The sequence below is a fragment of the Podarcis filfolensis genome, assembly GCF_964270895.1.
Source record: "Podarcis filfolensis genome assembly, chromosome: 9".
Lineage (NCBI taxonomy): Eukaryota > Metazoa > Chordata > Lepidosauria > Squamata > Lacertidae > Podarcis > Podarcis filfolensis.
In genome coordinates this window covers 41,201,511-41,226,791 of record NC_139610.1, presented here as the reverse complement: position 1 = coordinate 41,226,791, position 25,281 = coordinate 41,201,511, and the positions used below count along the sequence as shown (strand labels likewise).

Below are 25,281 nucleotides of genomic sequence, written 5' to 3'. Positions count from 1 at the left end.
GTCACCATGCAGTGGTTAAAACTAGTTGCCTGCATCTACCCTTGGCCATAACCCAGAATTTTAAATTTATTTTCCTTTACTGGAACCTCTGCTTAACTCAGAAATGAAGGGAATGCTTCTAATAGATTGTGAACCTCTCATTATTATTACTGTATTTATATAATTGTTTTGATATTTATGTTGTAAAAATAGGATGTTACCTATTGTCTGGTATGTTGTAAACCACCCTGTGGTTTTCTAACAAAGGGCAGTATATACATTTAATAAATAAGAGTCTGGAGAGGGCATCCTGCCTGCAGATACCATCCTATCAGGAGATCCATTTCACACAGTGCCAGAACTGGGCCTTCAGTGTGGTGGCCCCCTCTCCTCTGGAATTTCCTCCCCTTATACATGGAAGCCATCTTCTCTGCTGTCTTTTCAGCTCCTGCTAAAGAATTCGTCTTTCAACAAGTCTTTTAAATAGAGATCTTTATTCCCGTTAGAATCTGTATTGGATTTGAATTGATCTTATGTATGTTGTTTTAAATTGGGGGGGGGGGCTTATGTTTTTATATATGACACTGCTTAATGTTTTTATTCTATTGTAATTCACATCATTATGCCTCATGTTAAGCGATTCATAAATGGAAAATGTTAATAATAATGTTACGTTTTATTGTCTCGCATCTGTAGGTAAATAAAAACTGAACAAAAAAGCTGAAAGGAGTTGCATGGCAACGAGGATGGGGCTATAAGATGTGAGCCCCCTACAGCCCCTTTACGCAAGCAACCATTGGTCAGGGCTCATGTGGCACTACAAACAAAAAAAAAAAAGAAAAAAAAAGGGGGGGGAAAGCACCTCATGTATAAGCACTCTTCCTCTTACCCAGTTAAACAGCTCCTCCCACCCAACACACAGAAATCCTTCTGTGCCTATATGGTCAGTCTCACAGATGATTTCTGCATGTGATATAAAGTGACTGCAAGCAAGGACATTCTGTTCTCCAGTTTGCTTCCGTACTGTTATTTTTAATGTATTGTACGATAAACAATGAAAAATAATAAAGTAACTGCCACAGCAGTAATGGACCTTATGGTAGCAACTAGTACTGCACTTGTGAACTGCAAGGTGCCCCCAACCTTCCTGTTCAGCTGCTATCCAGAACTGCAATTTTTTTCCATTTATGTAAAGCTAGAACTATCTGGATAAACCGTCAGCCAAACAGTATACATGTGAATTATTGTAATTAATGCACGCAAGACCTCAAAGCCAGCTTAACAGAGCCGCAAGGATCTACGCAGCCATCACAACAGGCTATTTATTATAGGACACATCTCTCAAGAAAGCCACAGTTCATACAGCACCTGGAACAACAAAAGCTTGACACTTGAAGGGTGCCCTCTGGGTGTTACCATTATCTGCTATTTGTCTTATAATAATATAAATTATCCTTAATGTGTGATTACTCATGCTTCTTCCAAATTAGCCCTTCTGTAAAGTTTAAAAGGCAGGAGGAGGGGAAACAAGCTGAAGTATGTATCATGCTTCCCTGAAATCAATTGTGAGCCATTCGTCCTATGATTAGTCTTGAGTTCAAGACAGCGGTCATTTGACTCGGCTGCAATGATATTTTAGCAGAGCTTTCTGAGTGCTTAATCAAAATAGTGCTTCAACGGGAGGAATATGGTAATGATTATGAGAAAATGTCAAGTGTATGCCAGTTCCTAAAGCATGGTCACTACAAAACTGAATTAATTTGGACACAAAGCAAACAAGCAGACTCAATTAAAAGCCAATACGTCTCTTTAACAATTCCTCTCAGCGTTAGTCACTAGCTCTCTCCTTGCCATAATAAAGTAGCTGAAACCAGAAACTATTTCCTGTGGAAAAGAATATCGCCACCGAAATCCCATAGGAAACTGCAAAAGTGTCCATTTTCAAATTTCCCCAAAGGTGCTGAAACCAGACTTTTGTAAAAGCTTACATTGCATCCATCTAGAACACAAGTTTCTCTTGCTTTAAAAATTCCCTCTAAATGTCTGCTACTCAGAGGCAATCTTTTGGGAATTGGGTTGCCAATATTTTCTAATAGGTTTTCCTGGCCAACTTTGCTATAAGTGATGCTCGGCAGTGGGTCCCCCCCACCTCAGCTATGCACTTTCTTTGTAGTCGAGTGTCCTTACTCCTAGCAGAAACTGACCATTCTGAAGTGGCTGAAAGTATCCTCTGGAGCTCTCCCTCAACACTTCCACCTTCCTCTGCCTGCTCTGCACCCATCTGCCTGCCCAGAAAGTGTCTTTAAACTGTGCCAATGCCACTAGTGTGCCTAAATGGAAGACAGAGGAAAGTGTCTGTAGATGTGATGTTTTCCATGCTTGGAACGTAGCCTGCTGGACAAAGGTAGGAGTCGTATCTGCTGCTTCTCCCACATTTTCCTCTGGCCCCACATACCTGTGGCATGTTGCCCACAGATAATGGCCCACAAGGGAGTGTGGCACTTGAGCCGAAAAAGGCTCCCAACTTCTGCTCTAGAATATTCCCAGCTACTTCCCCCCAAAATAGTGTAATACACGTATGGCCAAAAATACCATAAAAACACCAAAAATAGTGTAATACAATTATGGTCTGGAGGAGGCTCTTGAGAGTCCCATGGACTGCAAGAAGATCAAACCTATCCATTCTTAAGGAAATCAGTCCTGAGTGCTCACTGGAAGGACAGATCCTGAAGCTGAGGCTCCAATACTTTGGCCACCTCAGGAGAAGACTCAATTAAATCACCTCCCTGGAAAAGACCCTGATGTTGGGAAAGATGGAGGGCACAAGGAGAAGGGGACGACAGAGGACGAGATGGTTGGACAGTGCTCTCGAAGCTACTAACATGAGTTTGACCAAACTGCCGGAGGCAGTGGAAGACAGGAGTGCCTGGCATGCTGTGGTCCACAGGGTCACAAAGAGTCGGACACGACTAAACGACTAAACAACACTTATGGCAAAGGGTCCATTTTTGCTATATGTTTAAAGCAGTATCCTACTACTATAAAAAGCCATGGCTTCTCCCGAAAAAGCCTGGGAACTGTGTGCTAAAGAGTGCTGTGAGTTGTTAGGAGATGTCTATCCACCCCACAAGAGTTCCTTGGAAAGAGGGATTGATGGTTAAATCACACTGAGAATTGTAGCTCTGTAATTCTTCCTCCTAGAAAACTTGCGTGGTGAGTGATACCCCCCAAAATGCAAGTCTCACCTGAACCAAACATTTCCGTAGAAAGCAAATGGCTCTAACTTTTTATTTAATCATGGGCATACCATATAGAACAGGGATAGCCAACTCTGTGCCCTCTTGTCTTTGTTGGTCTCCTAACTCCCATCATCCCTGACCACTGGCTATTGAAGGGAGTTATAGTCCAACAAAGACTAGAGGACACAGAGTTGGCTATCACTGATATAGAGGGTGGGTTTTATTTTTTGTATCCCAAAATTAGTGATTATCCCTTTACAAAACTAACTTAATGAGAAATAGTGTGAAATAAGTTTTGTATTGGTTGAAGCTAAAGAAATGTATGTCTTCAATATACAAATGATTTTCTGCATACACATTAAAGGCACAATCTTTTAAACAGAGGTTTGTGCCTTAAAGGTATCCTATTCCTGGTGGACTGTGCCAATATCAGCACTGTTGAGTCAAGAATGAAGGCATCCCTAAGGAATTATTTGCCAGGAAGGTTTGATTTCCACTCTTCTTATTTGTTTGCATTTCATATGGTTTTTTAAATCACTATTTGCTGTTTAAAAGTACGAAATGGTTACAGAACAGCTTAAACATCCTGGAAAGAGAAAAGTGGGGTGAGCTCTATAAATAAAATGGTCATCAACCATGGAGAAAAAATAATTACAAAACTGAGGTCATCCGAAAAAGGTTATGCAACAAAGAAACCATCAGAAAAAGGTAAATGTAGGTTGATAGGATTTGCTGTTTTTACCAGCTGTGCTCTCATTTTACCCTTCAGCCAAAATAAGCAGCTGACTCAACTGGTTCAAATTTATACGTTCACAAAACCAGAAGTCGCATTAAATAAATAAATAAATAAATAGATAAATAAATAAATAAATAAATTTCACTGTATGTGAAAGTAAAGGTCTATCTTTGCAAATTCCTGTATCTGGAGTCCTATGAAATGAAAGCAAAGAAATGTCATTCACTGTATGAATTACAATTTTCTCCAGAAAGAAAATATCCTTTTATAATATTTTCCTAAGGCTGTCATCATGCTGTAGTTTGTGGTGCCATCCACTGACCAACGGTGCTGCAAACTATCCTGCAACAACAGCCTTCTGAGAGCTGCTGGACCATTGCAACCGTGGAGGAGGGAGGCGGCTGTGGTGGGCAGTCCATTCAGGAGTAGTCCCAACAGGCCAGGGCAGCTCCTCAGCAACCAACCTGCTCTGCTGCTGCTGTCTACCTCACTGAAGACACTTTCAGCCTCAGCAGTGGAGGCAAGGAGAACAAAAGCAGTGAGAGCCAAGCAGTTTCCCCAGCCCTGGTCTAAAGTGTTATTGGAGGGGTGTTGGTGGGGCGGGGCCGGGTTGGTGAGCAGGGCCAGCCATCAACACAGATAGATATTAGCCTGATAGATATTACAGAGTACATTTGTTGTGCAAAGCAGCTTTCAATTCTTATCTAACTCTTCAGCCAAATTTATAGAGCAAGTGTGGTACGCTTAATGTGTCCAAGATCCTATGTTTCAGCCGCCCATCTGCATTAAGTGCCAGCTAGTTTGGTATCACGACAGAAGAAAAATGCATGGAAAGTGGGAGGAAATGTTTATGCTGTAATAATTTGTAACCACAAGCTGCAATCTAGCTTTTCTTACAGCCCTATCAAAGATAATAGGAATATTGTCAACTGAAGATACTTTATATTGGTCTTCAGACACACGGAACAACATAAGCCCTATGCTGCATGTAAGCTAGGCACATAATTGTGGAATTTTCAAGATACAAAGCAGTGGAATAAACAAAGCAGTAATCCACATGAGCTAAATCAGCACATACAGCACTGTTTAGTGCAATATGAACACGGCAAAAAATACTGTTAATCAGTGTCTCCAAAAGAAGTAGTATTGTGAGTATGTTTGCCTCCATCACTTGCCAAACAAACTGATTTTCCAGCACCAGCTTTCTCCAATCCATAATGAGTCTTATTTCTTCCGTTATGAGAACCTGAAGAGCAATAAGACCAGCTGGCAAATTTTCTATTTTCTAAAGGGTAAAAACGTAGAAAGGAGACACAATGCTCCAGAATGTTCTCTGCTTATGGGAAATCATGATAATAGCCTCCAAGAGAACAGTAAGAAACAGAGAGTCCAAATAACTAAAACTGATGTTAGACTGTTGCAGGTAAATTCCTCGATTTATGGGTCTACAGAATAGTAATGGCTGCAAGTGAATGCAGAGCTAGCCATCTATATATGCCTGCCATTCAATGGTAGTATTAGTCAGCGCTGCCATGGGGAACGGGAAAGGTGTGTTTCAATGTCTTGATGAGAATAATCAGAAAGACCTAAAAACATACATAAGATTTTTTTTAGCAGGCACTGAAAAGAGTACAGTGAAGGCACCTGCTTGATCTCAATAGGCAGGGAGTTCCAAAGTGCAGGCATTGCCACACTAAATGATTACGTTCTTATAAATGTGGAACGGGTATTATGTGGCACCTGTAATGGTGACAATTCAACTGATTGAAGCAGTCAAGTGGGTAAAGGCAATATTGTAGGTAAACGGGTCCCAAGTTGTTAAGGGCTTTAAATACTAATAGTATCACCTTCAACTTGGTTCAGTAGCAAATTGGCAAGCAGTGCAGATTCCTGAGCACAGGTGTTCTATGCTGACAAGGGCTCATCCTGTTAGCAATTGTGCTACAGCATTCTGCTCTAAATGCAGCTTCTGGATCAGCATCTATGTAAAATTAATATTTTGTGCCCTAACCTGCACCACTTTACACCAGCTTACTGAAGTTGCATTTGTCATTTTACTGCCCACTCATTCAGTTTGGAGAGAATAAATACCAGACAACAGAGAAGTTAGTGGATGGGTGAGTGATTGAGATAATTTTTGATGTACCCGGCCATTTACCTACCACCCTTTCCCAACTCGACTCCCTGTAGGTATCTTAAAATTAACCATAAGTGTCTCCTCTAGTTAGGACAATTTCAAGGCAATTTTGATGTGAAAGTACTACAAATGTCCAATCTAGTCAGAGGTCCAATTGCAATGCATAAAATACTCATTGTTTTTGAAACTCTTGTTTTAAAAAGTTCTTTGCATTTATGGGGTAACTAATACAATGAAACAACCACAGCAGCGATGCATTGCTTGGGATGCTGTGGACTAGAAATGGAATATTCTGTTTTGAAAAGTAGTAGCTTTCTACAATCACTAAGGAAATCCTCATAAAGCAAGGAATGCAGTTAGATTTGAAGCCTTTTGGCAGAGTAGGGCAGACAATGGGGAAGCATGGTGTTAATTATCCTCATTATCTCAGTAGGATGATAGCTCTGGAGTCAGAAGAATAGCAATCTGAATCTCAACACTACTGACTATTTACTCTTCTTCATTTAACAGAAGTAATATACTAATTTGTTTCAGAAATCTCCAAAGCCTGCCAAATCTTCCTTAAATGGAAATACGGCTTTACATTCAAAACCTCTAAGTGTGCTCCCTACTGCCACTGGGCAATTGTCAACAGCATTTGGAAGAGCAGCAGAAAATGGAATCTGATTATAAGCAAATATGAAGAATTATTGTCATGGGTCAACTCAAGTCAAGAGGACTGTTTTAACTGCAGCACGGCAAACAGAATCCTCTTACTGCCCATCACAACTTTTGAGATACCTTTAGATGTCCCAAAATCAGGAATTACAAGGCTGTACCCATGCTGTGTATCTTGAAGTCACTCAGATGACCTTCAGAGTCATTCATAACAAACAAGGTTGTTGCTTCAAAAAGTTATTTAATGAATGTTAAATGTTACACTGGAATTTGAAACTTTTGTGGGGAGGGAAGGTGTTGCTCCCAAGGCCATCCTAAGGTCCAAAACATTAGCCCCAAAAGAAGAAACAAATGCCATACACTTGAAAAGCCTACTTAGTGTGTCACAATAATCACGCTGGCTGTTTGTCCTAGAAAAAAATCTAGATTGTTTGAGAACTGTTTCTGAATGGACACAAGACACCATTGCTGGCTGCTCCAATAGAAGTCATAATAAATCAGGGCAGAAATGGTCCATCCATTGTTCAGTCTTAAGAACGTAAGAAGAGCCTGCTGGATCAGGCCATTGTCCCATCTAGTCCAGCATGTTCTCCCAGTGGCCACCCAGAGGCCTGTGGGAAACCCTCAAGCAGGGCCATTTATTGGCCTTAAGAGTCTTAATTTCTTGTAGCCAGAACTGCCAAGAATAATGTTGCACTGCCTTAAAACTCTGCTTCTTGAAGTAGGAAAAGAAATAGGACATAGGACACATTGGTTCCAAAGGAGGGAAAAGCCAACTCGTTATGCTTGAGCTGCAATGAACAAATTAGGAAAATAATATATATTTTATTGCCCTAAGAAACAGAATTTAGAGATAAAGGGAGTCTGAGTCTGACAGTAGTTGAACTTATCTGGACGCATTGCTGAAGTGGAAGGAAAGGTTAAACAAAGGAATCCACTTATCTAGGTATCAAGAGTTTAGTTTTGAGTTACAAGATGTGACAGAAAAGGTAGTAGAGAACTTTTAAAAGGGATTAAAGGTTGGCACAGAGCCAAGAAAGCCAACTGACAGGCAAATGTTTAATTCACTGACACATTTAGACCAAGAACAATGCAAACCATAACTGTGCTTTACCTCTTGACATAGGTAGATATAAAGAGCCTGTAGTAAAAATTTCTCCAAGCTTGCTCAGTTTGCATAAACCTATTTCTCTTTTTTTAAAAAAACAGTTGTAGGCCAACTGAAGTAATCATTTGTTTTTAGCAATAGTTATATTATAACCACAGAATCCAGAAAGCAATATGAGGGGAAAGGGCTAATGTAACAGAGCATGAATGGAAACAGCCTCTTAGCATCAAACTTTTGCGTTGATGATAATGTAGAGCATCTGTGCAGTGGCACTGTGTGTGTTTAACACAAATATATGATTCTTTTCTCCTTCAGCTTAATATATAAGACCTCAGCACAAACTAACAATATGCTTGGGTTGCAGTATCCACGCTAGAAGCTGAGAGTCATCCTTTTGACTTTCAAATCCATGGATTCATTTCAGGAAGCCGTTAACAATTCAATCATATTTCATGGGTTTCCTGGCCAATATCGGGCTGTTGTGGTGTTACTGCTGACCTTTGTTTTTCAAAGCAATTCTTTTAACTTTTTCTTCCTTATTCCATTTCTGTTCAAACCTCCTGACTCTTACTCTTTGCTGTGTTTAATTCTCTTATTGTTCTTTCATTAAAGGTTGCTTGTGCTTCACAGTGGCACCTGTTTCTTGTGTAAATAAGCCCATGCCGAGATTTTCCCAGTTCCTTGCGATCGCAAGAGATTTACTGTTTCCACCAACTATAGAATAGCGTATAAGACAAGAATTAATACATTATATACATCATGAACTTTCTGTCTTAAAATTAACAGGGAGACCGGGCCATAAGGTACATTTAGAGAAGCAGCCAACACTGCTCCTTTTCCTTCATTATACATCTTTAGGCGCCAGGTGAAACATTCCTCTTCAACCAGGCTTTGGGCTGATTAATATTCTACGGCCTTTTAAATGTGTTGGGAGGTGGAAGTGAATATAAACACTAAGGCGGTTTTGATTTTTGTGGACGCCGAGAAAGCCTTTGATAACATTTCTTGGAGTTTTATGTTGAAGAACCTCCGGGGGATGGGGGTAGGCCAAGGGTTTGAGAATGGTATAGGTGCAATATACTCTGAACAGAAAGCGAAATTAATTGTAAATAATGTGGTTACAGAAGAGTTCAAGATTGAAAAAGGGACACGTCAGGGGTGCCCTATCTCCCCACTACTTTTTATATCGGTCCTGGAGGTTTTGCTTAATATGATTAGGAGGGACCAGTTGGTTAAAGGGATTCAGGTCGGAGCTAAACAATATAAATTGAGAGCATTTGCAGATGATTTAGTACTTACATTGCAAGAGCCAGAAGCTAGCACGAAAAGAGTTTTGGAAATAATTCAAGAGTTTGGTCAAATGGCAGGATTTAAATTGAATAAGTCAAAGACAAAGGTTTTGGAGAAAAATTTGACACAGGTAGAAAAAGAAAGGTTTCAGAACGAGACAGGGTTGACTGTGGTTAAAAAAGTGAAATATTTGGGTATAAATATGACAGCTAAAAATGTGAATCTGTTTAAAGATAATTATGAAAAAACTTGGAGAGAAGTGAAAAAAGATTTGGAGATTTGGTCCAATTTAAAGCTTTCCTTGTTAGGCCGAATTGCAGTTATAAAAATGAATGTATTGCCAAGAATGTTGTTTTTGTTCCAAGCATTGCAAATAATGGATAAAATGGATTGTTTCAAGAAGTGGCAAAAAGACATATCTAAATTTGTCTGGCAGGGCAAAAAGCCCAGAATTAAATTTAAGATATTAACGGATTCAAAGGAAAGAGGGGGGTTTGCCCTGCCAGACTTTAAATTGTACTATGAAGCGGCAGCTTTCTGCTGGCTGAAAGAATGGCTGCTTCTTGAAAACACAGACATTTTGGATTTGGAAGGTTTTAACAATATTTTTGGGTGGCATGCATATTTGTGGTATGACAAGGTTAAAGCACACAAAAGTTTTAAAAATCATATTGTCAGAAAAGCACTATTAAATGTCTGGGTTAGATATAAAGACTTGCTGGAAAATAAAACTCCAAGGTGGCTGTCGCCAATGGAAGCTAAGGCAGTTAAAAAGTTAAATATGGAGTCCAAGTGGCCAAGATACTGGGAAATTTTGGAAAAGGAAGGGGACAAACTGAGATTGCAGAGCTTTGAGAAATTAAAAGGGAAGGTGAGAGATTGGTTGCACTATCATCAAATAAATGAAGCGTTTAAACTGGACAGTAAAATTGGCTTCCAGGTGGAAAAATCAAAATTGGAGACAGAACTATTAGAACCCAGTACTAAGAATTTGTCAAAAATGTACAATTTGCTGCTGAAATGGAATACACAAGATGAAACGGTTAAATCAGCCATGATTAAATGGGCTCAGGACATTGGTCATAATATTTTGTTTGCTGATTGGGAAAAGTTGTGGACCACCGGGATGAAATTTACGGCATGTAATGCCTTAAGAGAAAATATTATGAAAATGATATATAGGTGGTACATAACCCCAGTCAAGCTTGCAAAGATTTACCATTTGCCTGACAATAAATGTTGGAAATGTAAAGAAACTGAAGGTACATTTTTTCATCTTTGGTGGACTTGCCCGAAGATTAAGGCATTCTGGGAAATGATCTATAATGAACTTAAAAAGGTATTTAAATATACTTTCTCCAAGAAACCAGAGGCCTTTCTCTTGGGTATTGTCGGCCAAGGGGTGTTAAAGACGGATATAACTTTCTTTATGTATGCTACAACAGCAGCTAGAATACTCATTGCGAAGTACTGGAAGACGCAAGAGCTACCCACACTGGAAGAATGGCAGATGAAGGTGGTAGACTACATGGGCTTGGCAGAAATGACGAGCAGAATCCGAAACCAGGGAAGAGAAGCAGCGCAAGAAGAATGGAAAAAATTCAAGGACTATTTAAAGAAATATTACAAAGTTAATGAAAGTTAGAATGATGTTGGACTGGAAAGTAAACGGTTACTATTAGCAATGGTTAAGACAAGGAGAATAAGGAAGATTAGTTTAAATCTAAATTAAAATAAGGGAAGATTTGCTGAGTAATCGATAAGAATTTGGAATACAGAAAAGGGAGGCATGAGGAAGTCGGGGAAGAAAGGTACAAGAAATTAGGATATGAAATGGTACATGTTTTTTGTTTTGTTTTTGTCTTTGTATGTTTATGTATGTTATGTTTATATGAAAAAATTCTCGAATAAAAATATTAAAAAAAAAAAAATAAATGTGTTGGGAGGGAGTATTGTTTTGTTTTTGTTCTAAATAACCAATGTGAGCTTTTATCCTGTACTTTTATCTTGTGAACCACCCTGAGATTTTCAGATGAAGGGCAGCATATCAATTTAACAAATAATATTAAGACTGTATTGCAAATTGCAATATGCCTCCAGTTGGCAAGCACTTCCTTTATTCAGCATGGCTAGTAGGATATGGCAATTCTATGAATCACCGCTGATATGTGAGAGAAGCTTAAACAAAACTAAGCCAACATGATTGCTAGGAACATAGAAAGCTGCTTTATACCAGGTCAGCCTGCTTGCCCACCCAACCCAGTATTGTCAGTTTGACTGGCAGCAGCTCTCCTGTGTCTGAGGCAGAGATTTTCCCAATCACCTGCTACCTGACCCCCTTAACTGGAGATGCCAAGCACTGAAGCTGTATGCAAATGATGTCTCTCTGCTCTGGTCTGATAAGCTGTGGTTCCTCACCATGTATGTAATAATGTTTGAAGATTATGACATGTGTACCCACTCTTTCAACACCTTTATTAATGTGGTCGTAGATTTTTCCTGCACCCCAGATGTTGGACTTTATTTTGTGAATGACCTTCCCGGAGCCTGAGAAACAGATGCTCAATAACAGAGATACTATTAGAAGAGAATTTAGAAGCACATGAGGCAGATATGTATGCAGGGGAACAGGTAAATGTCTGAGAAGCCAGAGAGAGGAGGGAGAGCAACAAAATAACACAGAGGAGTAGGGATATAGCAGGTGTACTAATCTTCAGAGACAGGTAATGGAGTGAGACAGAGGCAAACAATGTAGTGATATTTAAAGATTTAAAGACAGTGAAAACTAGAAAGATTCTCTAACAAAATCTGGAAAGATAACATTTCCTAACATAGGCGATCCCTCCATCAATATTTCTGGAATTTGCAACACATCATTGGACTAGCATTGAATTCCAGCATGTCCAACCCTAGCCAATTTTTTGCTGGTCAGACCCTAGCTCAGGTGAACCTTCTCCTTCCCATCTTACTATTCTTAGTTCTGCTGGAGAACTCTAGCCAATCCACACATCCAGCTAACCAAGCAGGAAATGCTGGCAGGACTCTCAGCTACACAGATCAGCAGCTGTCTTTAAAAGTAAAGAAGCACGTATGCTATCACTCACAGGATGTTAGGCATTATATGTCTATTGGCACTGACAGCTTCCTCAGTGCTGTCCTCAAGATGATGTCTCATAGAGTGAAAGGGTACTTCAGTCTCTGTTTGCATGCAGTTACTTGCTCTTCTTCTCAGCTGTTGTGGTGCTGTCAGTAGTAGATCTATTACTGGGATGAGATCAGCTATATTTCACATTGACTGCTAGAGACGTTTTCTAGACATGCTCTATACACACATGTGTGGAAGGCTCCTGAGATGCTTGGGACTTTTGATACTAGTCTCAGTTTCTACTATGAATTTCTTTTATTTTAAAAGGGTAGTTCTTCTAAATGGCTCACTGAAAATGTCAACTCGGTGTACTGTGGCAGTAAAAAATGCCCTCACTGTTAGGAATTAAAACGATTAAACGGCAAGTTATGATGTTTCCAATAAAGGCCTACAGAATATCCACACAGAGAGTACTGTGTGAAATTCTTATTGCCTTAACTCAAAAATAGGGATAGGAAAGCTGGAAAGAGACAAAACAAGATGGTGTGTGATTTTTCTTTTTGAGTGTAAGGCTGGATATAAATTAATAAATAACTTCTGAGGCAGAGTTTAAAAGACAGAGGTGCTTTTTAGCAAATAAAAAGGATCACTGAGTGAGCAACAAAATAGGAGTTTGTAAAAATCGCGAATGGCTGGAAAGAGGGAATTGGAAAAGAATTATTCATTGGGAACTGAACTGTGGGAAGTATTATGAGGTGAGCCAGAAGCCGGGAAAAAGGAGCTGTGAAATCAGGAATAGAGGTCAAACCACAATGCATGACCAGAGACGTAACATACATGAGAGCTTGAGAACCCCTTGCTGCTAAAATGAGGCTCCGCTAGAAAAGGAATCTCTTTAAACTTCTTCCTGCACAGCAGGATCCAACCTGAGTAGGTGCAGTCAATCCAGAAGCTTCTTCACCAAGAAGACTGCCTCCTATGATTCACTTATTTACCACATGGGGTAGCCACACGAGATTCCAGCACCCCCAGGCAGTCTCAAAATCAAGAATATATTCTGTATCCCATGCTGAGGGTCCACAGAGGAGAAGAGATGCACACTCTAGCCTCTGTCGTCTGCCAGGGAACACAGGCCCCTGGAAGGCTACACCCTATGTCTCCCAGAAAGAATAAGAGAAGGCAAGTCTGGCCCCATTTATCAGCCAAAGGAGGAGGAGCTGAAGGAAGCTTGCTTCTTCCCTCTGTGTGAAATAGCACTTGACTCCAACTGTCAGTCACCCTTGGGCCAGAGAGCCAAAGGGAAGTTTACTCTGGTCTCTACCATCCACTGGTTCCACCTTCTGTCTCCTAGGAACATCATAGCAAGGGAAAGACCAGACCAGTTTCATCTATCACTGCTACAGGGAGTTTCCTGCCAGAAAGAAATCTCTAACTGCCAGTTGCCCCCCAGATGTGAAGGGAAGAACACTCTGACCTTTGCCATCAGTCAGAGGAGCAAGAGCTGCTGGGCCAGTCGCAGCACCTTAATCCAGGCAAGGCCACCCACATAGGAAGATCTGCCTGACTCTAAGTGGATATAAATGCCTGGTTATGACTCAACACCTTGTTCTGGCATTGTCAAACTGACATACTTCTTCTACCTTTTCCCTCAGTTCATGTGTCCTGACTTTTCATTTGTAAGCCTGATGGCAGAAGCCTGATGGTTTTTTTTAAACTGATGAGAGCTAGTTTGGGAGACAATATTTGTCTGAAAAGTGGTCTAAGAACATAATAACAATACTACTAATACTAATACGCAAGAGCAACAAACCCTCATCTAATGCTGTTGATAAGCAGCTTTAGGACAAACAAAAGGAAGTATTTCTTATTCCAACATATAACCAACCTATGAAACTCATTGTCACAGGACTGGGGTAGTATATAGACCATAACACTAGCAATGGCTACTAACTATAATTTTCATAAGCAAAGTTTCCTAGATGATGCAGATTGTGTATCATGCCCTTCCTGTGAACTTGGCTACAGTGTCTAGTTGGCTACTGTTGGGAGTGTTAATGATCTGGGATGCTGCCCCTGTGAGACTTATTCCAGGAACAGATTCTTCTCCTAAGGGTCCTCTTCACTTTGGAACCTTCTTCTCTCCTTTCAGCTAAGCCCTTGGTGCTTCTCATTCAAGGAAAACTCATAGAATCAAGAAGCTGTCTTATTCCAAATCAGACCATTTACCTAGCTACCTCAGTAGATGTCAATGGTGACTAGCAGTGGCTCTCCAGGATTTCAGACAGGACAGAAGTCTTTTCCAGCCTCACTTGGAGATGCTTAGGATTGAACCTAGAACCTTTTGGCATGCAAAGAATATGCTGTAGCACTGAGCTACACCCCCACCCTTATACATAATGAATACACCTGAGGGAAAGCAGGGAGAGAAGACAGAATAAAGGCATCTCAGTCTCCCTTCCCTGGTCCCATCACCACCAGTGATGTCTCTTTATGGCAGCCTTTTTGAGCGCATAGGAATTTACTAGCTTGTTCTCTGAGAACCCCTGAGACATAACGAAACATGTGTGGTGTATGTCAAGCACACCACTCAGCCCTAATGAAAATTGGTTTAGTATCCTTGCAGCAAATTTATGGAACTGTGACAGGATTTATTTTACCCAATGCAAATGATTCTTTCCTAATTTTACAAATAAAGATAGTGAAAGTTTTCATGTCTATAGCATCCTAAAAAACTAAAAAACACATTTGACAACCAGACAAAAGCTTGAGCTCTTGCAGTTCGGTTGATATCAAGCTATGACCTCACCCGGTGAGTTTAATTTGATCTTCCTTTGGTAATACTGTAACACTTTGTTAATGCATTTTGACGGGCTCACATATCATATATTAACCTTCCACATTTGCAATGAACATGGATTTAACCTGCTGGCTAATAATACCACTTATGCACATGGAAAGCGGAAGAGAGGGGACAGAAACTCAAGTTTTGCATGTATGCCAAGGCCTTACATCAGCACGTGGCAGAGCTGGGCAAACAATGAGTGCCCAGAGCATCCACTGCAGCTGATGCCACCACCCCTTTATTTATTTGTATTAGCAGGCAGAAAATAACTGTGCTCTCTGCCAGAGTTTTGCTTTCGCTACCTGCCCCGCTCCCCCACCAGCTCAGAGCATGCTGAAGTTAGTATTTAGTTATATGTATGCCTTTTGTCAAAAACAGCAAGAAAACCACCGGCTGCACGTGTGTCCTCTTCCAAAGAACCAAAGTTTCTTCTCTAGATTCCATGCAAGATTTTTGGACAATTGTGCAACATACACAGGAGTCTGGAATTTGCCCTACCACATTTTCAGCTGAAGTTAATGTCAGGTTACAGCAACATTAAGATATCCTGGCAGGCAGCCAATGCTCTTTTCTTGCGAGGTAAATTACAGATGGCGGTCACATCCTGCCTCCTTAAAAGTTACAAAGAGCTGGCTGGTATGCAACAATGAAATAAATAAAATAAATATTTCAGTAGCAAAGCCCTTTTGAGAGGGTTTCTAAAGGGATGAAATGATTTAAAATGTACAGGTTGACAGAAATATCAAAGTGCTTATTTATACAGAGAGAAAATTAAAAGCAGAAAGTCCAGTTCCAGTTCCTTTCAGTTTGTTAGCCACTATGGAAATATTTTGAGATTTTTTGGGGATGAGGCAGAACTTCAATTGAAAAGCTGAAAATACATAATGTTTTGTACATGATCTTGTGTTTCTAGTAATTGTAAGGGCAATTATATATGCTGACGTCTCCTTCACTCCACTCTGCCTAAGCCCCAACAGCCCCAGAGTGACCCAATACCTAAAAGTTTACTTGTCATAGTAGCAAGCAATATTTCTCCTATCATGACACAACTGCAGCTGAATTTGTGTAGGTAGAAAAGCAACCCAATGAGTCTGGGATAAAGTAAATGTTTCCAGAACTCTATGTGCTGAGGAATTTCTAATCAACACCCCTTTTCATAGTAGTTTTCTAGGCTTTGTGACTTGCTGACCATAAAAGACTATGAGTGAAATCCAGCGTTGCATGAGTGGAAATCTCTTCAGCTTGCATGCAATCACCATTGGATGTCAACCTACGTCAATGTGCACTGCAATGTTCTTCAATTCTTGGAAATAATAATTAATGTTTTTTTCCTAGCTGAAGAATCCAATCCCAGTTAATTCTAATTAGCATTAATTCATGCTAAGTTAAATACATTTTATTTAGCCAATTATATTTTCAAGGCCTATGACTGGTGTCTTATATTTTCAAAGCTGATGAATTCTGATATTGTTTCAGGATTTGTGATGCTTCCACTTGATGTATCTGAACACAACTAGGACTTTTCAATCACAATATCTGAACTTTACTGTTACTAAAAACATAATGTCCCATACCTGGTACTGTTGTCCTTCCATGAACAGCAGTCTCATTAGACAGGAGATCTTTTGAGTTGGAAGTGAATGGTGATTGTCTAAATGTATCTTCAGGGAAAAAAGGGCTAAGGAAAAGAACGATTTGTTTTCTTTTAAGCTGACATAATACTAATCAGAGAAAAAAAATCACAGTAATGCACAATTAAATACGTTCTGATTACATTGTCACAATGAAAATTGCTTTTGAAACTCAAATAAAGACTAACCTTTGGAACAAAATTTCAGTTGTTTTACAAAATGACCTGACCATCACTCACTACTGAATTCTGCATTGTTATCTATGCAGCATTCCATGTATCAAAACAGAAAAACTGGAGCTTTTTGTACAAATACTTTGGAGAAAGAGACAAATGGTAATGGCTTTTGAGGTGAGACAGAGCTGCTCTCCTGATATTGGCATCACTTCTGCTTAGTGGTTGGTGCAGGGCAATGTAGGCTGGGGTGGGGGGTGGGGGGCACCAGTGGAAGTGCTAGATTGACCATTCCACTGCACCTGCCCAACCCCAACCTTGCTGCCATCCCATCACCATCCAGGTAAGATGCAGTGACCCCAGTGGCAGGTGGGCGGCCCACAACCACCACATGGGCCTCCCCTGACGTTAAAAGTCAAAAGCCCTCAATGCCAATAATGTAATAATTTTGATGCATGGCCTCTATGTTTTCCCAGCTATTCCTTAATGAAGAACCACCATCTTTCGCTGGCTATGGTTAGCATTAGAAAAGCAGCATTAGCAGAGACATTTTAAGGAGACATGCATGTTCCTGAAGCCCAGTGATGTTTGTGCAAAGGAATTTCAGGACATGGCACAGTGTATCAGGTTTTATGGAGTGCCACATTGCAAAGAGCTCACAGTTCAGACATATGTTCCAGCAGCATGTCCAAGCCAAGTTAATCCAGCTGGTGTGGATACAGTAAATGTCAGTATGAAGACTGACACATCCTGTCTGAATATTCTTCTATAGGGAGGACAGTGCTTCTCCCTGTCCTGAGTGGCCCTTAGTGGGAGACTGATTTTCTCAGGAAAAATGTCTGTATCACTGGGGGAGCCTAAATGAAGCTAAGCATTCTCCTTACAGTTATTCCCCTCATCTCTGGCTGAGCCAATACATTCGGTTTCCTATGCAAGGAAGTTGTTTAGGTTGTGACAGGAAGACCTCGGAGCTCTTGGACTACAAACTGAGAAGCCGTGTGCCTTTTTACACAACTTATTTACTGACGGAGGGAAAATCAGTTCATGTTCAACCCAACAAGTAAAACTTGGCTCCTGCATGCAAAAGTTTTTGTGTGGATAAATTGACCTGAGCTATACATGGAATGATGGACTAAAATGATGGACAGGATTTCGCAATGGAAGAGACAGTGGTGTAGTGGTTAAGAGTGTTGGACTAGGACCTATGAGACCAGGAATCAAACCCCCTACTCAGTCATAAAGCTCACTGGGTTACCTTGGGACAACCACAGTCTCTCAGCCTAACCTACCTCACAGGGTTAGTGTGAGGATGTGATAGGGAGGAGAAGGATCACGTACACAACTTTATGCTCTTTGGAGGAAAGGTGAGATATAAATGTAATTTAAAAATTAAATAAAAATAAAGGAATAGATAAATGGTTCAGAAAGAATGGATAATTCTCTTTGGTATACTGTACCCAAGTGTTTGGGGTGTTCAACAGATGGATTTCTGCTCATGATTGGGGGTCTACCTGCATGCTACTTTTGAGGACAATCAAGTCCCATATAATATTGCATGTTACTTGAGCATGGGTGCTCTGAGGCGCACTGTTCGCCTGTTTGTTTACACATGTGCTGAGGTTTCTCTGGGTGTTGTCATTTGCCAGCCTTCCACTTCCACTTTGTTTCTATCAGCCCACAGGAAAGGACGCAGCCTGCCTTTTGTGCAGAACTGCTCTTGCACGAAACAGCTCTATTAAAAATAAAAATTGCCCTTGCAGATAGATGAGGTGGAAAGCAGGAGGAAAGAAAGTGGTTGCCTTTCATGCAAGGGATCCAAATCCTGACCTGACTTGGACAGACATACCCCCTCACACACTTTTTCTTTACTGCTTTTTTGTGCAAATCTGGTGTATCTGTGCACAGATACACACAGGTAAACAAATACCTGCTCACAACAGACTCCAGGTTTCCAGAATTTATGGTGGGTGCAGAAGCACTAATTGAGGGGTGGAGAAAATAACACACAGCAAGAATACATCTCATCAAGCTCTGCCTGCTAGTGCAGATAGGAAACATTGGGATATATTTTGGAGGCAAAAAATCTAAGGTGCTCATGTGTATTCCCACAAAGGCCCAACAGACACAACCACCCACATGACCTAGAGGGGACACAGCCTTGGTTGACAAGACTTGCCAGGACACCTGGGAAACTACAGTCCTGCCTTGTTCTGCTAAATAAGAATAAGCAGAGGCAATGGCATGGGCCGCTGCTTTTTCCTTTTCTGTGTTTTGCTGAATCTAGAAGAGGCACCGATGAACTGAAGTGAGATCTCAAGGAAAGACCAGGGACGAGAGAAATCACTGCACTTTGGAACAACTCTGCAATAATCAAGCATGACAGAGGCCAGAGGTGAAGAGGGACCGAGAGAGTGAGGTTTCATATCCAATGTGAGTCTCTATTACAGGAAGTAGGTACAGAGAACATCTTTTTTTCCTTCCTGCTGTAGTTAACAATCCTATGATTTATAAGCACATCAGAAATGTATCAACGCTGCTGCTGCTGATTTATTGCCTTAGCTGCCCTAATACTATGAGCTTATTGATTGAATTAATTTTTAATCACATGTCAAACAGAAATATATCAGCTTATCACATAGATAGCATGGGCATGATCATGCCAAACTTAAGCATTTTTTAAAGAAAAAAATTCCCCTGATTTCTGTGGGAAATATTTAGGTATGAGCTCATGAGATCAATGAGATTTAAAAGGGCATAACTTTGGTTTGATTACACCATGTACGATTCTCCATCTGATACACTGCAGCATTTCAAAATCTGAAATAACATTCCGACTACACCAATGCCAAGTACCTGCCATGTTATAGGATGGTATATCTGTATGGCCTTTGCAGAGTGCCCATTCAACACGCCAGTGAAGTGGACCAATGGAACAGAAAAACACCAGATAGTTCTAGGTAGGGTCAGTTCCTTTACTGACAGAATAACACAGTTCCACAGCTTTTAAGTTACATTCCATTGTAATATACTGTACAGTCATACCTTGGGTTGAAGTTGCTTCAGGTTGAGTGCTTTCAGGTTGCGCTCCACGGCGACCAGGAAGTAACAGAACGCATTACTTCCGGGTTTCGCCGCTCGCGCATGCACAGATGGTCAAAATGACGTCATGCGCATGCGCAGAAGCGGCAAATTGCGACCCGCGCAGACGCTGGTTGAGTTTACTTCAGGATGCGAACAGGGCTCCGGAACGGATCCCGTTCATATCCAGAGGTACCACTGTACCATCCTTCCAGCAGCATACAGTCACCTTGCAGTGCCCCAAACAGAATAGACTTTGGCCAAGAGCAAACTTGCTTCAACCATAAGTGTATTTATACTTGTGCTGAGTCACTCTCACATGCTTGCTGACACACTCTCATGTTTAACTAGGTGCAGGTGCAGGACAAACACCCAAAATTAACCAGCTAAATTAACTAAACCCTTTGACCTTTTTCTCTGCATGCATAAAAGCCCTTATACATCAACTTATCATGCTCTAACATGTATGCTGCTTACCTAGTTGTAGCTGTGATGGTGTTATCCTTAGAGTGATTGTGCTCTTTGCTCACTTTTTCTGCAGAGATATAAATTATTATTTTTAATTAGTCAAAACGAACAAAAGTATTTCCTTTAAAAGTTCTAGTTCTGGCCATTTTCAGCTGAGGAAAATCTCGTTTGTATGGATTTATCAACTTATTATCCAAATATCCTCTCCAGCCTCTCATTTACATTGTAAAACATGCATCAGTGTTTCCTTGCTGAAAAATTCCCCTATTCAATTTATGTGCTTTCCTTTGATATTATAAATTTGCTTGAATACTATGGGAAACAAAGAAACTGGCAAAAGGAAAACAAGGTGCCTTGGTGTTAGAACAAATGACTGCAAGGAAACTATTCCTGTATTATTTAGAGACCTGGAAAGAAGCAGTTATCTGTGGCTTATGGCACCCATTGTAAGTAAGATATATGTCTCATGTCACACATACAGAGGTGGGGAAAGAAAAATCAAAAGTCATGCATGCTTAATTTTTCCTCTAGGCAATGTAGGAATAGGTTTTTGCCCAGGTAATTAACTGCTTTTTTGGAATGGAACTCCCTTCTAGTTTGTCATTAAGCATATTCAACAGATGGCAGAAACTATTTCGCAATCTTCCTAGAACACAAATTTAAACTCTCCACATCCAGTTCAAATGTTGCAATCTTGCTGTGACTCATAACTTTATTGTTCAAAAGGAAAGAAGTTCTGTGCTCATGGTTTTCCACTGAGTGCCACAGGTTCAACCGGACCACAGGATATGCTGCTGAACTTTTAAGAACAGGAACAATGGTGCATGAAAAGAAGTGGCACCACACAGATACTGGCAGTAAAATTGTGTTTATCTGTAATGCAGAGAGCCTATGTGGTTTAGTGGTTAGAGTGTTAGCCCTAGAACCTGAGAGCTGAAATCCCCACTTGGCCATGAAGCTCACTGGGTGAGCTTCATCTCTTGGCCTAAACTACCTCATAGGGTTATTGTGAGGATAAAATGAGGAGCATGAGAATCATGTATGCCACCTTGAGCTTCTTGGAGGAAAGGTGGGATATAAATGTAATAATAAATAAACTAAAATTAATAAGCAAAAGCAAACTTACAGCCTGAATACAATAAAGGCAACCCCATTTACGCATGTTCAATATGTGTGCGACCGCACATATGCACATCGTGCCGAATCGAGAAGTGACCCAAAATCATCAAAAAAATGTCACAAAATGGGGGACGGGCAGGGTGTTTGCAGACCTTTTAAATGGTGTTTCAAATTTCACTGATGTGAACAGTGCCTTGGAACATAACCCCTAAGTAAATGGGGATTTGCTTGTAGGACTTTCTTTCAAGGATGCTTTTAGGATTGCACCGTAAGTCTCCAGTTAATCTGCAACAGTATTTTTTACTTTTTGCTACTGCAGTACTTACAAAGCTATTTTTCTAGATATGAAAGCTTTATCAGAAGCACATTTACTCATAAAAAGCAACACTGCATTTAAAAGGACTTATAGTACCATCTTACACACATCTACTCAGAATTATGTCCAGTGAATTCAATGGGACTAAGTTCTCAGGTAATTGCGTTTAACTGGGGTAGGCAATATGGCACCCTCCAGGTTTCCATTGGTCATGCCGGCTGCAGCAGTTGGCAGTAGAAGACCAACAATATCCGGTGGTCACCACATTGGCTGCCTGTGGTGTACAGAATTGTAGCCTTAAGGTCCTAGTAAGGACTTCAGCCTCAGTTCAACACATTCAAATTCAAAATTTAACAAAAACGAGGAAAGTAGACTGTAGGTATCCAACTACTTTATTTACCTGACAACTGAAAAAGTAGCTCTGAAGCCATCTTCACTGATATATCTTGGCTGAAGAGGTTTCTCTCAGGGAGCACTCGGCCTTCTGGTATCTTTTGTATGTGTTCAGTTATCTCTTGCCTGAGTAAAGTGCTATAACTGATGTTTTGGCTAGGTGAAACTGAGGCTTGGGAATCATGAATATCAACTTCCATGGGCTCTTCTTTGATCTTTATTATTTGAGATTCCTTGCAACTTTCCGCTGCAAATAGAAGAAAACAAAACAAAGCACCACGATTGCTTATTATTCATCTATTTAACATTTAAAATGTAAGGTGAGGCTATACAAGTCTTACACATTATTTTGCAAGAACAACAGTACCATGCATCACTACTAACTTCACATATTACCCAGCATTAAAAGAATGACTCATGTAAGTCAAAGAACTACAGCACCTATTTGTTTGCTTGTACTGTAAATATGCATTGACAAAAATATTTACTGTTTGTTTTTTTTAAAAAAACATCCTGCATCTTTTGGTATAAATGAAAACTTTAAGAACTTGGAAACTCTAAAAGAAGAAATGCTTTCATAACAGAAACTGGCAACCATTAGGATTCATTGTTTTACAGAGTTACACTAACCATACATAACTTCTGTTTAAAACTCAGTTCACTCATTCAGTGTCATAGGCCTCTCACATTTAAAATGTATTTATTTACCAAACTTATTTGCTGATTTCCAGGCACAGTACTCAATTTGGATTTCATTCTTGTTACTAATAATAGCCAAGAATCTCTCTCTTGCACGTATTATTAAGTTCAGTAAAGGATGTCCTGTAAAGTCAAAGGCGGTTTTAGGGTAGCGTGACCGGTTTGGCCACACTGGGCACCATGCTACATGAGGCGCTACAACAATGTAGAACAGAGTGAGAGAAGCAAGGGGGGATGGATTTTAGCATTGTACAGGGTGATGCTGAAATGTGAAAGCCCAAAGTCTGCCACTGGCAAAGTGCTAGGTAGATTGATTGTACAAATAATAAAAGGAAACATGAGCAAATCTCTTTCGTCACCCCCACCAACTCATTCAATAGATAGGAATAAGATTTGTTTTAATTATAGCTATCGTGCATAATTCATCTTGGATCCCATCAGAATTTGATTTCCTCCCCTCAACTACGTTTCCCCCTCAGTGTTTTGAAGTCGTCTTCTTCATTCAAGGAAAGAACCACTTTTTCACTCCTGCTGCAGTTCCTGGACTGCTCTCTGTGGCTGAAAAATGCTTTGGTTTTGAGTGCAGGTGAAGTGACCGTTTCCTTTTGAAGTATTTGCTGTCCTTCACTTCAAAGAGATGTCAAAGGTTGAACTTCAAGAGAACTTGACCAGGAGACAAAAAAGAAAAGCAAAAGGCACCACATTGAAAGGCAGGTGGTCTGCTCTGAGATGCAACTCTGCTTTTGAAACCCTCAGCAAGGATCTGGCTCAGGATTCCTGTGGACACTGTCAATTAAAAATAATTATAAAGGAACCGAGGAGGGTGGAAGAGGGAAAAAGGAAGATGAAAGTATGGAAGGACAAGAGGAAGGTGCTCGCAGGAATGGGAATCAGGCTCTTCAAGCCTAGTGGTCATATTTTCTTCTGGGCAACCTCCTAGGTGACCACAAGCCACTGGAATACAGAACCAGAGGAAAAAGTGGGTACAGCAAGACACCTCTGATCCTCCATCCAGACAAGCCAAAGGAATTATCAGAGTTCAAAGACACATTCTAGCTAGGTAAAAACACTCAAGAGGATGTGAAGCAAAGCTGGTGAGGGATGAGGCAGAGGAGTGTGGCAAGGGGAGAGTCCGGAGAGCTAGTCAGAGATGCTTGGAAGGCTACATTTGGCCCCTGGCCTTAAGGTTCTTCACCCTTGCCAAAGAGCTTCCATCAGTAAATCTGTCAGTTCTTTATTCTTTGGGCAGAGCAACACAAACTCTGGCTGGGAAGTAGCAGATCCACCACTGCATCCAAAGCCTTGCCACTTGCACCAGCATAAGGGGTCTGTGTATATGTGCTTAGGTTTTTTGTTGTGCCAGTTGAGGGGCAAAGACTGGAACCTTTAATAGGGAACAGGTCAGCTTAGAATCCAGTAGATGCAACCCTGCTCTGCCTCGTAACACCCTGTTTTGAGGCTTTATCCTGGCTACAGCAATAGTGTTCATTTTGCCACAGTTTATTTGGCTCTCCCAGCTGAGAGTTCCATGGACGTGGAGCCCCACACCTGCGCACAAAACATCCGCTCCACCTGCATGGAGCAGGTGTTAGGATTACAGTTTTGGTCGCCAATTTCTTGTGCCCGGTGAAATAGCTGTGGAACCAGCCAGCTTATGCTCAGTCTCTCAAACCATTGACTGCAGGCAGGGTAACTTCTGCTATGTCACAATGCTCCCTGATCGTTCTACAAAGTTGTGAAGAAACAATGGTGAAGGATTTGCCCGCAGAAATGTAAATGCCAGCAGTTTAGAGGAGGAGGAGGAACTGGCTGTCATGACTCTTTTTAAGAAATGCTGGGGAAAGAATCATTATTTCAGCTTGGGGAGTCACTCGTACTCCATTATGTCAAAAGCAGTTGACAGATGAAATAGCACCATCATTTGTTTTACTGTTGCTGTGTGCCATGAAATTGTCCATCCATGTTGCCAATGCTTTACAATGTTGTGACCTGGTTTCAAGGCTGACTGGAAGGGGTCAAACGCTAACAGATCAGTTTGCTGTCCTTCTCCTGCTTGAGAACAGGTGATAGGCTGTAGGATAGCCAATTAATCTCACAGGCTTCAAGCAGAGGAGACAGTTGCTGTTTGCGTCACCTCCTCCTATCTTCCTCCTAGAGAAAGATGAAGTATGCAGAAAATGAAATGGGGAAGGCTGCACATTTTATTTGTTGCGATAGAAAGGTGCAGAATAGGACTCAACTAGCTGTTGGGAATCTCAATGTTATAAGCACAATGAAGGAGAATTGGTTGCCCTGCTACTGGCAAGACTGAGGAATTTAATTGGATGGTGC

At 40.7% G+C, this 25,281-nt stretch overlaps 2 protein-coding genes across 6 annotated transcripts in view; one reads left to right on the top strand and one right to left on the bottom strand.

Annotated features, from left to right (window-relative positions):
• LOC310770498 (uncharacterized protein C4orf51 homolog) overlaps window positions 1–818 on the top strand; it is a 35,907-nt gene extending 35,089 nt beyond the window's left edge. Inside the window, exon 7 of the mRNA XM_083631397.1 lies at window positions 676–818. The gene's annotated coding sequence lies outside the window, so the exon portion shown is untranslated. The remainder of the gene's footprint in view (window positions 1–675) is intronic.
• The window catches only part of ZNF827 (zinc finger protein 827), a 123,493-nt gene that overhangs the window by 19,027 nt on the left and 79,185 nt on the right, over window positions 1–25,281 (bottom strand). For all 5 annotated transcript variants that reach the window (XM_083631016.1, XM_083631019.1, XM_083631020.1 and 2 more), the window contains exons 6-8: window positions 22,259–22,498; window positions 20,433–20,490; window positions 16,648–16,751 (exon numbers count right to left, since the gene is read on the bottom strand). In XM_083631016.1, coding sequence (XP_083487142.1) covers window positions 16,648–16,751; window positions 20,433–20,490; window positions 22,259–22,498 — 402 coding nt within the window. The remainder of the gene's footprint in view (window positions 1–16,647; window positions 16,752–20,432; window positions 20,491–22,258; window positions 22,499–25,281) is intronic.